The sequence below is a fragment of the Urocitellus parryii genome, chromosome 6 (genome assembly GCF_045843805.1).
Source record: "Urocitellus parryii isolate mUroPar1 chromosome 6, mUroPar1.hap1, whole genome shotgun sequence".
NCBI lineage: Eukaryota > Metazoa > Chordata > Mammalia > Rodentia > Sciuridae > Urocitellus > Urocitellus parryii.
This window is the reverse complement of record NC_135536.1, coordinates 80614815-80627498: the sequence shown is the minus strand read 5'-3', so window position 1 is coordinate 80627498 and position 12684 is coordinate 80614815. Positions and strand designations below refer to the sequence as shown.

Below are 12684 nucleotides of genomic sequence, written 5' to 3'. Positions count from 1 at the left end.
TTTTTGTTAATTCAATAAGGCAAAACAATCCAGATTTCACATATAAATACTGGTGGAGAGGAAATCTGAATTCTGAACATTTTATATAAACATCAATTTTCAGTCATTTTCTTCTGCTCAACCTTAATTGTGGGTGTGACTCAGGTATGTTCAATTTGTTTTATTCATCAGTTTACTCATTTTCAATAGTACCTATATGTCAAATTTTAGATCATCAGCTTTTTCTTTGGAAACCAGAGTTATATGTATAAAGATGTATGTGGGATACCTACACACAAGTTCCACTTCAACCCTCAAGTTAACAAAAAATCAAATCTGAATTCACTATCTTATAATTTAATCCCATGACTTCATAAATTTATTTACCATTGTTTCAGATGTACAATATGGATACCTTATCGTACTTTTTAATAAATACACAATTAACGTTTTGTAATATTTCTCAATTTGTTGTCTCCCTTTCATTTCCACTGTCATGTGTTTTGGCTTTAAGTTTACATATTTTCCTATCTTGAGACTTGAAAAGGTCACTGCCTCCATTCATCCACACATTCTGCCCATTCTATTCTCTGTTTTCAGATCTATGTAAAGTCAAATCTCCTCACTAGGTTTTCTTACTGAAAGCCTTTGATGAGTCTATCGCACAGATACTCTGCAAGTACCTGAGCATATCACTAGAACCTTAAGAGGACATCAGCACAATTTGAAACTGGAAGGAATTTTGGGGGAGTAAATTTGCCAGTTATTAATAAATTTAAAAATTATTTTTTTTGTAAAAATCTTGATAAAGTAAGAATAACTAAGAAATATTATAATAGGTTTCTTTTAATACAAATTTTAATTGGTAGTCATTTTATAATAATATTCAAAATATTAAATGAAGCAGAAAAGGGAGAAAGCCTACTGGCAGTCAGGTTTAACAATTAGTATAAGTAGAGAAGATTAAATCAAGCAATACTTTTTCAGAAGAAGGTAACAAAACAATAATCATACAAAATTCAGATAATTATATTCCTCAAAAATAAGTTGTTTGAATGTAAAATATTAAATATAATATGATCTCCAATATATGAAATATTATTTTGAAATATGTTAAAGAGATGGCACTTATAAAGGAAGTAGATGTGCACTGTATACATCCAGGCAAAAATATAAGATTTTCTGAAACTTTTGAAATCTGGGACAAAATGGGAAGTCCAATCATGCTTATAGACAAAAAAAAAAAAAAAAATTCAAAGTTATGAAAGTAAGAACTCTCTTAGAAATACATATGCAGAACTGCAGTGTTGATTTCATATCTAGTTCATCTTTTCAGATTTATCAAGATAGGAAAATTTCACTTCTAAAATCAGAAAGGTTGAAAGAAAATCTAATGGGAGGGAATGATTTCTATAGAAGATATCAGAAAATATTATAAACCTTTAATAACTAAACAATGATTAATTTGAGTTAAAATAGAAGAGAAAAATGGAAAAAGTCATTATATTTAGATCTATATTAGGAAATTTAAAATACATTAAGGAAGGTACTAGAATTATATGGGAACAAGAGGAATTAATTAAAAAATCATAACATTCAATTTTTCTTAAACATGTAGGTCAACATTAGAATCATCAAATGTATCTTACCATACATCTGGTATCAAAATAGTTCCAGTTGATTAGAAGTCTTAACAGTAAAGATAAAATGATAGAATTTGAATGTAATAGATGTAAGTTAATTTTTTAAACCTGTGCTTAAGAAGTATTTTCTAAATTCACTCCAAATCCAGAAGCTGGATTCCAGTTTTCAATCATTTTCTGAGCAGAATGACTACACCTGTGGTTGCTGTGGATGGGGAGGAAAAGTTGTGAGTCCCTGCTGGGGGAATGTGAAATGTGTGCTCACTCCAGAGGGTGATGGGGATTAGACATGAACACTATCGGCTCTGACTCAACAGTCCTGTCATGGAATTATTTTGAAGGGAAATAAATACGTAACAAAATGTTTGTAATATTATTCTTGTTAGTATTTCTGATTTTGAGGGGACTAAGACAAAAGATAAAATTTCTATGACCAACTCACTTTCATTTCACTTGAGAGGTTATTTCCAGTTTGGGGAAATATAGATAGTACTGTAATTAATATATATTTTCATATAATAAAAAAATTTCTAAAATAAGAGGCTTTGTTCTAGGCAGAGAATTGAGATAAGCAAATTGAAATGGGAAATAATGACAGGAAAAGATCAATGTGCATTAACATTATTTCAAAGCACAGTTTGTTTTCAGATTGGAGTGAACTTCACCCTAGAAATGTGAGATTGCCTAAATTTGCCACTTTCATCAAATGGTACAGCAAGCAATATTTGAAAGGATATAGAAAATAACTGAGTAATTTCAGTGACCTGTAAAAACCATTGTTTCCAAGCTGAGAGATGGGAATTTGTAAGATTGTAGAAGGACAGTCCTTTCTTTGGTGTGTGAAACTGTCCTGTAGATTGCACAGATCAGAGATTCCTTGGAACATAAATTCTGCAACACTTTCCGCAACTCCAGGTAAATAACACACCAAGGGTGCAAAATCCATTAGTATCTTGAAAAAATGCAACATAAAAGATTATTAAATTAATGGAGCGGAACAGGAGAAATGAAGGGCACCTTTAATATTGGGTAGAAATATCTCTAATGAATTGTCTGAACCTTATTAAATTAGACTGGATTGATATGTTGTTTTTAATATTGTAATACAGTAGAGGGTAACCTTCCATTTTTCTTTTCATCATTGAGAGAAATGCCTGGAGTATGGTTTTATAATCAAACCGTGAACTTCAGACTTCTACTGAAGGAAGCACTGAGAATGATGAGACCCAAATCCTCCTCTGACTCACAGGAAGCACAAGTCCAAGTGGGCCCTTGAGTCATGAACACAATGTTGAGGACTCACTTCTGAAATGTTCCATTACCATATAACAGCACTGGGATGGAGAAAGTTTGTAATAGAACTTTGTGGGACTTTGTGGGATATTCAGGTTCCAACTATAGCAGTAATATATGTGTGCATAGGAAAAACAGTATGTGTGGGGATTGGTTCAATCTGTACTTTCAGACATCATTGTGGGTCTGGGATCTTATTCAATGTGGCTCAAGTGGGACTACTATACAGATATATATCTTAGGAGAATTTTATCTCTTTTTATTTTTCTTGTTTGGTTTTTTTTTTGATACTGGGGTTTGAACTCAATGCTTAACCATGGAGCTATTCCCAGTCCTCCTTGGTCTCACTAAGTTGCTTAAGAGCCTCACCAAATTGCCTAAGCTGGCTTTCAACTTGTGCCCTGACTCAGCCTCTCCAACTGCTGGAATTACAGGCATGTGCCACTGTGCCTGAATAATATTTTATTTTTAATCAATAAGGTGTGAGTATAATAATAGTGTCGTTATTTGCTTTTTTTATCACATCCCTTTTGTCCTTTGTCCCCTCCTACCTCTGTACAAGTCTCTTAGTCTCCATTATAGTTTTTCTTTACCTCTTTCATTTTTGTGTCTCGGAGAAGTTACATGAACTTGTTTGCTCTAACATCCATTATTGTGACATAGGTATAGAGTCCATGATCATCTCAGTCACAGAACTTAAAGTTCCAAGACTTGTTTACTTGGGAGTTTCAGACACTTTTCTGGCACTACCTACTTTAATCATGATCACTTAGATCCATTTACAGATAAGAAAGTAAGGTAAAAGAGACTACATACCTGGTCCATGTGACACAGCTACAAAGTAGCAGACCTGTGAGAGGTAGCATCTGGGGAGGGTTGTTGGTTTTGAGGAGCTGGAGGGCTATATGATTTCTGTGAATCTTGAAAAATCAATAAAAACTTACTGATGTATAGAGTAAAGTAAGTCCTTTCATTCTATGAATGCTTTGTAATTTGTTATTACACTTTTAAAATTTTAATTAAGAAATGATTTATCTAAATAAAATTAAAGCTTTTTAAATCTGCTTCTCTGCAGTTACACATTTATATTTTGAAACTATAACACCATCCAGATGTCGCCAGTCTTATTACAGTCCAAACGCTCCTATGGTAATTTTAGTGAACCAAGTACCACAGTCTTGACTCAACCAAGGATCTGATATTTGTTCTCTAAATTGTGTTTCTTTTTTAAATGCATTTTTATGGTATATACATACTTGAGATACACAACATGATGTTTTGATGCACATATACATAGTGCAATGTTTTATAGTCAAGGAAATAAGCACATTTATCACTTTACATAGACACTTGGTGTGTTTATGAATCTTGGTGATCAGAGCACCTCAATCTTTTCAGATTTTCTACATGCAATAACATTATTTACTTTAGTACACACCCTGATTTACTCATGCTATCCAATGTTTCCTTTAGAATTTTGACCTACATTTCCCTAGTTCATCTGTAACTCTGACTGTTTACTGTAGTTCTCTTGTGTTTCTATTTATTCATTTTTTTTTTTTTTAGTTTTAGCACATGAGTAAGATCATACAATATTCTTTAGTCTGAGTTTGGTTTATTTCTATTTATCCTAATGTCCTTCACTTTCATCCATATTGTAATAAAAGCCATTATATCCTTCTGTATTAGTCAGCTGTTTGTCACTGTGACCAAAACATCTAACATATACATCTTAGAGGAGAAAAACTTATTTTGACTCCCGGTTTCACAAGTTTCAGTCCATGGTTGGTTGCCTCCATTGCTTTAGGTATGAGGTGAGGAAGAACATCAAGGGAGAAGGATGTGGCCGAGGAAAGCTGCTCAGTTCTTGGGAACCAGTAAGCTAAGTGAGAAGGAAGAAGGGGCTAGGGAGAAGATAGAGTCCCAACGGTCATGCTCCCAGAGACCCACTTCCTTCCACCATACCCCTCCTGCTTACAGTTTTCCACAACCTCTCAGTAGTCTATTCAGCTATTGATGGAGTAATCCACTGATGAGGTCCAAGCTCTCATGACCTCATTATTTCCCTCTAGCGGCACCTCTGAACCTTGTTGCATTGAGGACCAAGCTCTTAACACAAAAGACTTTGGGGGACTTTGTAGATTCAAAACATAATGTCTTCTTCTAAAGATGCAAAGTATTCCATATTATATGCATAGCACATTTTCTTTACCTATTGATCCATTGATGGACACTTAGGTTCATTCTATATTATAGCTGTTATGAATATTGTTTCAATGAACAATGAACACGAATGTTTTTTTTAACTTTATTGGTTCTTTTTAATTACACAAGGTAGTATAAATTTATTTTTATATAATCATATAAGGATGAAATATATTTCGTTCTAATTAGGACCCCATTCTTATGGATGCACACAATGGTGGAAGTCACTATGGGATATTAAATACATAAGAAAATTATTTTGGATTCATTCCATTCTTTCCTTTTCCTATTGATGTAGGACAGAAGAGGCTGGACACATAAGGAATTAACATGAAGCAGGTTTATAGGATGCAGCCAGGTCCAGCATGTGGTTTGTGCCTGAAATTCTCCTCTGCACCAAGAGTCTAGAAATCCTTTGAACTCTATACCTAGTTGGGGGAGGAATTTGGAGGTTTACATAAAAGTAATTGTTTTCTTTCTGTGAGTTCTCAGAAAGTGCCTTTTAAGGCCAGACAGGGGTCTTATAAGTCTTTACCAAGAAAAAAAGATAGTATCTTTTGTACAACAAGCTTATAGACTTTTAACTTCATCACACCTTTTGTGTGCAAATCTGGCATTTATAAAACAGAGGAAGCTTCAAACCACAATTCCTTCTGCAGTCATTCTGCCTGCTGATACTCTTTGTAAAAATATTTTTGATGAGAGGAGAAGCTTAATTGTGGCAAGGGTCTTCTGGGTGGGTGGGTGGGGTCTCTGGTCTGCTTTACTATCCCCCATCTTTTCCTTTAATTCCACTTTGTCTAATCCTCTGAACTTCTATTCTTCTCCTCTCCCCACTCACTGTGGCTTAGCTTCCACATATCAGTGAAAACATTTGACCTTGGCTTTTGGGAACTGGCTTATTTCACTTAGCATGATAGTCTCCAGATCCATGCATTTACTTGCAAATATCATAAAGCCATTGTTCTTTAATGATTGTGTGTACTCTGTTGTGTGTATATATATATATATCACATTTTCTTTATCCATTCATCTGTTTAAGAGCACCAAGTTCTTTAAACGATCTTTTTTCTTAATTGATTTGGGTTCACCATAACACCAAACTAGAATCCTTCTGTCAGAAACAACTGGGGGTCAGCAAAGTTTACAGCATGAGAGCAGAATTAGATAATTTTACATATTTAAGAATGGTTTTTTATAGAATATTTTTTGAGAGTAGAAAAAGGAATTTAATAGGCATGTTCATGGAACACAGCCTATTCCCAACTGGACGTATCAGGTGACAGAGACCCTAGGCACTGTGAGTAATCCCACATCCCAGGCCTGCTTTCTCACTCTCACCCCTCTGCGAGGTGTCACTCATACTTTATATTGATTTACAATTGTCTGAGTATTAATGATGCTACAAAATTTATTTCATATTAGTAGCCAGGGGAAAAGTTCTATAGCGATTCTTCTATTAAGAAGAGGTGCTGAAGATAGAAAAGTTAAATTTTTATGTTAGTATTATTATTTTTTATTATCCAATTCTTCAAAGAAGAATTCTCCTTAAGGACAGGTTATAAATATGCAAAGATTAAAAGGTAAAACTATGTAACCTGAATATATTTTCAGGATCTTCCACTCATATTGTGTGACCTTATATACACAATAACCCCATAGAATGGGATGTCATTGTGGATAAGTTGCATCTCTGCAAGGGGAACTTGTTGGAAGTAACAGAGCTGAGAGGCAGCATGACTGAGGTGCCCATCTAAGGGGCTATGACTCCTACTGCTAAGGTGCCATCCTGACTCTGTTCTAGTGATTTTTTTCCTTTTCAAGGCAAATAACTGATTTTCATGCATTTGACATTTGAGAGACTTCTCTCCTTGTGTTTCTTTCAGATTCTTGACAAAACACTTTGGAAAAAATGATGTTATTAACCATACATTCTTTAGAAATATCTTTTAGTTATTATGTGTCTCTTCCCAGGGTCATCTTCATCCCTTGGCTGGAACTGTGGATCAAGATTTGAGAATAGACTGAGCAGAATTTTGTAGTTAAGGTATCTCTGGGATTGTGTAGAAGCAAGCCTCTCATTTGGTGCAGATTTTTTTTTTTTTTTTTTTTTTTTTTTACTTTTGAGGTCCAGAAGCCCATTAATTATTTTAGCAGAAAACTTCAATGATTCTGGAAACTTTTTAGAACTTCCAGAGTCTCCCAGTAGGTACATTTGAAAATATGATATCAAACTCATCTGAGATTTGGTTTAACTATGAGAGAGAAAGGAAATTAAGGGATACATTAAGATATTATCATAACATGTAAAATGTACAGTAAAATCAATATATGTGATCAGATTATTCTCCATGGATGATGCTGACTGTAATTTCTAATCAGGGTCTGAAATATGTTTGTGACCCAGTGAAGGAAACAACAGTTTCTGCTTGGGCCATGTTCATTGAGAGCATTGTCACCAGTGTGTAGTATATGTACTGCAAAGAGTAGCCTCTGGGGTGGGACATTCTAGAGTTCTCTGTTGTGGGTGAACATGTTGCCTAGATGAGTTATTCATGCTGGGTCCCTTGGCATGGAGTTTCCCCAAATTTTATAAGCTTCTAGATCTGATATGTCTTTTCTCACATTCAGAAGCAAACATGCAAAGGGCATTCATTATGATGTCTAGAATTGGGGGTTTTTCAAAATTTAAAAATGATCTGTGGGCTATCTTATATTTGTATTTGTGAATAAAAAAGAATCAAGCTATATTTTGGTCTATAGTTATAATTTTAAAACTGTGACTCTGATGCCAATTCCTGTCACAGAAGAAGTCAGATGACTTATTTTGATGTAGATAATGTACATTTATGGTAGCTGAAGTAATATGTATCCATTGACTGGCTAAACCTTGCCCATGGGTGAATGGCCTCCCACAGCTGCTAGTTTTTTGATACATGTACAAAGTGGAGAATTAGAGAAGTTTTTTTTAGGAGACATAATTTTTATACTACATATTAGTTAATATTACAAAGTTAAGGTGAAAAACTTGAACTGGTAATTCTTTAATCTTTAATCTTTATGAAGATTTTTTTTTTAATTGTTGTTTAATTGTTGATGGTTCTTTAATGTAAGCACCAGAAAGTCTACCTGACAGCTTGTACTGGCTTCTTAAAATGCACGGAATATTATCTGCAACACAGATTGGAAATGCAAACAAATTAAGGCATCCTTTAATAGTGAAACAACATTTCAGATGCTGTGCCCTTTAATTGAGACAATTTTATTTTATTTTTAAAGAGAGAGAGAGCGAGAGAATTTTTTAAATATTTATTTATTTATTTTTAGTTTTTGGTAGACACAATATTTTTATTTTATTTTTATGTGGTGCTGAGGATGGAACCCAGCGCCCCGTGCATGCCAGGCGAGTGCATTACCACTTGAGCCACATCCCCAGCCCAAGACAATTTTAAATCACAGAGTCTGCATAGTTTCCTAGAGGGCTAAGGAACTTGCATTCCAGTTATGTTTATGAGCATAATTGTTCCCCCTTTCTTAGAATCATTTCCCCCCTGATTCTTCCAAAAACTAGTTCCAGTTCATCTTTGGTATTCTTCTGAGGGAATCTAACCTAAATAATTAAGTAGAGCTACTAATTCTAAATACATAAACATTTGATTGTTGAGTCCTTATTCAACATAGCAATTTTACTTATGAACCTTCAGGGAAACAAAAGGAATATCATTATATCCTTTCTTGTGGTTAAATAATCACAAGATAAACCATGCAACCTGGTTTGTACACATTGCATCTGTCCCAAAGAACACCATATCACAGTGGATTCACATTTCCAATGGTAGTAAAAGCAATGAGTAAAACTTCTGTGGAAGAGTAGACATATGTTCAGTGAGGTAGATGCCATGTTCTGTTGTCCAAATTAAATGTCAGATGTTCAGGTGGGAGTATCCAATAGGCATATGGATGCACAGTTTTAGAGCTCTAAAAATAGACGTGGTCAGCAAAATCTGTTATAATGACCTTGTTTGTTCAGTCTTTGAATTGATATCTTTATATCTTTGTTTCTTAGTGTATAGATCACAGGATTCAAGGCAGGCGTGATAGCAAAGTCAGCAATGAACAGATACTTGTCAATTGATGACGTGGGGAAAGGCCACACATAGAGAAACATACATGGAGTGAAAAACAGAACCACTACAGTGATGTGAGCTGATAAAGTGACAAGAGCTTTGGACAAGTCCCCAGAGGAACGTTTCCAGACAGTGACCAAAATGAAGACATAGGAAAGGAGGAGCAGGAAGAAGGTGCCCATGCTCATGAATCCACTGTTGGCAGCAACGACAAACTCAAACTTGTCTGCATCTGAGCATGCGAGCTGTATGACCCTGGGAAAGTCACAGTAAAAGCTGTCTATTGTATTAGGACCACAAAAAGGTAAGTTCATAACAAATGAAAACTGAGACATAGCATGGATCACTCCTGTTACCCAGCCAATGACTACAAGTAAAATACATCTTTTGGGGCTCATAATGTTCAAGTAATGAAGAGGCTTACAGATGGCTGCATATCTGTCAAATGCCATGGCTATGAGCAGCACCATCTCTACTCCTCCCATCATGTGGATGAAACAGATCTGTATCATACAACCTTGGAAGGAAATTACTTTATGTTCACTTAAAAGATCGAAGATCATCTTAGGAACTGTAGTGGAGGAAACCCACACATCATTGAAGGACAGGTTGGCCAGCAGGAAGTACATAGGAGAATGTAAGTGAGAATCAGCAATCACCAAGAAGACAATAAAGAGATTTCCCAGGATGATCCCTAAGTAGAGCAAGGAGAATGTCAATGTAAGAATAACTCTAGTTTCCCAAGAACTTGAGAGTCCCAGCAGCACAAACTCAGAAACCACAGAGCCATTCAGTCCATCCATTGTTTTGATCATGAGAGCTGGTTTTAAACCACCTGCAGATAGAACATAAAGAGCCAGAATCAGTGGTTCTAACAGGTATTCCACATTTATGCTTCAATTTTTTTCTGTGAGTTGCAAAACCTAGAGTAAGAAAACATATAATTGCCCCCCCCCCAAAATAAATAAATAGAAGTAATTAAGTGATGAGCGGAGTAATTACTCAAATGAGACAAAATTATTAATATATTAGATTAATGAAAATGATTCTTTGTATTTTATGCTCCGAGCAGACTTTTTTTTTAAAAGCCTCTCAATGAAATCTAGATATTTTCTTTGACCTATTTTCTAGGTGTTGTCCTAGCCTAAATAGTGTAAGGTGACAAAATATATTCACACTTTAATGCTTTTGGACTAACTTGCAAATTTTCCTGTGCTGAATTTCACATTTCACTAGTTAAACAGAGATTCTTAGGCTAAATGTGCTTAACACATTTCACCCTTTGTAACTGCTTATTTATAACTTAAAATGTTAATTTTTGATAAACCTGTATTAATTGTACATATTTTTGGTGCACATTGTGATATTTCAATATATGAATAATTTGTGTAAGTCACTCTTTTTATCTACCTTCACTCTTAACTCTTTCCTAACCTCTAGTAGTAACATTTAGATCAACTCAAAGTATTTTTCTACTTATAATATGTTCTTTTCTTTCTGTTTCTGGCTTATTTCATTTAATATAATGTCCTCCCATTTTATCCATTTTGATGGAAATGACAAGATTTATTTTTTATGTCCAAATAGTATTCCATTGTGTGTATCCACAATATATTCTTTATCCTTCATCTATCAATGGGCACGTTGGTTAATTACATTTCTGAGTTATTGTAAATAGTATAGCAATAAATATGGATATGAAAGTATTTTGTTGATATGTTGATTTCATTGCCTTTAGATATATACCCAGAAATGTAATAGCTGGATCATATGGTAGTTCTATTTTTAGTTTTATTGAAGAACCTTCATATCACTTTCCAGAATTGCTATGTGAATATACATTCCCACCCCACCAACAACCTATGAGATTGCTTTTTCTTCACATACTGGCCTCCCCTCCATGTCCTGCACTTGTTATTTTATTTATATTTGTGGTAATAACTATTCTAATTGGAGTGAAATGTATCATTGTAGTTTTGATTTGTATTTTTCTGATGGCTAATGACATTTAACATCTTTTCATTATTTGTTGGGCATTTGTATTTCTTCCTTTGAAAATGTCTATTCATATCATTTGCCTATTTTAAAATTGGAATACTTGGGGGGGGGTATGTGGTAAGTTTTTGAGTTCCTTAAAAGTATAAATATTTATTCTTTGGCAAATATTTTCTCCTACTCTGTAAATTGTTTCTTCACCACTTTTTTTTCTTTGCTGTACAGGAATATTTTACTTTGTTGTAATCCTTTTTGTCTATATTTGCTTTTGATTCCTGTGCTTTGGATGTCGTACCCACAGAACTCATTACTTATTCCAATGTCCTGAGAGTTTCCTCTGTGTTTTTTTTTCTGGTAGTTTCATACTTTGTGTCTTACTGTGCATGTTCTGTTTTTGATGGTACAATTTACCATGAAGCCCAGGTGCTTGAGCTGAATTTTTTCACATTTTTTTCATGACACATTATCATCATAATCCATGCCTTGACCTCAACATTCAGTAACTTATGCCTGGGAAACTAAATACCTGAAAAAAAGTAGGAAAAAACCTCTTTTATTTAAATAATAATAATGTTAATGTATAATATTTATTATGTGTCCCCTCCATGCAGAGCTTAGTACTAAGCACACCATCTCCTTTAAAGCTAAAGCATACAAAATTACACATATAGGCACTGTTAAATGAGGCTCACAATATCAACATAGAAACTGAGTCTTGGAGATACAATGCGTCAGGGCCAAGAATAGTGCCCAGAGGTGTAGGACACCACACTGATGCTCCTGGCCATGGATACTGTGCTAATAAGGATATATCTTGCAGCTTTCCCCAAAATCTTCCAGTTGAATTTCAACTTTTTGTTTCCTTTTAACTAGCAACATAGAAAACTTTCATTTTCAATAATAAAATCTCTTAATCATGTGTCCCTTCTAATTACCTCTTGCTCTATAAAGCCTTTTTTTAAGCAATCTTAAATTTTGTGTATTAAATTAGTCAAACCACCCAGTTTCCACAGACTCATTGTGTATTAACTGAAACTGTGACTCTGGATATTTTATACAATAATTAATTTTCAGTCACCATTTCCTTTATCTCCCTTCAGGATTCAATGCTGCTCTGCATGCCTTGTTTCTCTAGCTCCTTTAGCCTTTAACTTCTTGGTTTTCTGAAGATATTTCCCCTCTCTCCTCTTATTAACTTAAATTCCATTTGTTCTCAATTTTTGACGCCAGCAGACATATGATTTTGTATGCTGTCTTGATTGTGGTTGCTTTTCCTCAGCTGTGCACTCATTGAATATTGGCATGAGATTAGAAATGCTCAATGTGATATAAACCAAGAACTTTCCTGGAGGACTTTCTTGAATGAAGGAAAAAGGCTTTCATGTGGTGAAGGGATCAGTTTGGTCCATCACTTCATTCATTTAAAGTTATCGTTATTTCTA

At 34.5% G+C, this 12684-nt stretch overlaps 1 protein-coding gene across 1 annotated transcript; it reads right to left on the bottom strand.

The window, feature by feature from the left end:
* Window positions 1–9114: 9114 nt before the first annotated feature.
* LOC113177031 (olfactory receptor 4F21-like) lies at window positions 9115–10050 on the bottom strand. Its single transcript, XM_026381569.2, has one exon. The coding sequence runs from the start codon at window positions 10048–10050 to the stop codon at window positions 9115–9117; it is 936 nt and encodes a 311-aa protein (XP_026237354.2).
* Between the last annotated feature and the right edge of the window lie 2634 nt (window positions 10051–12684).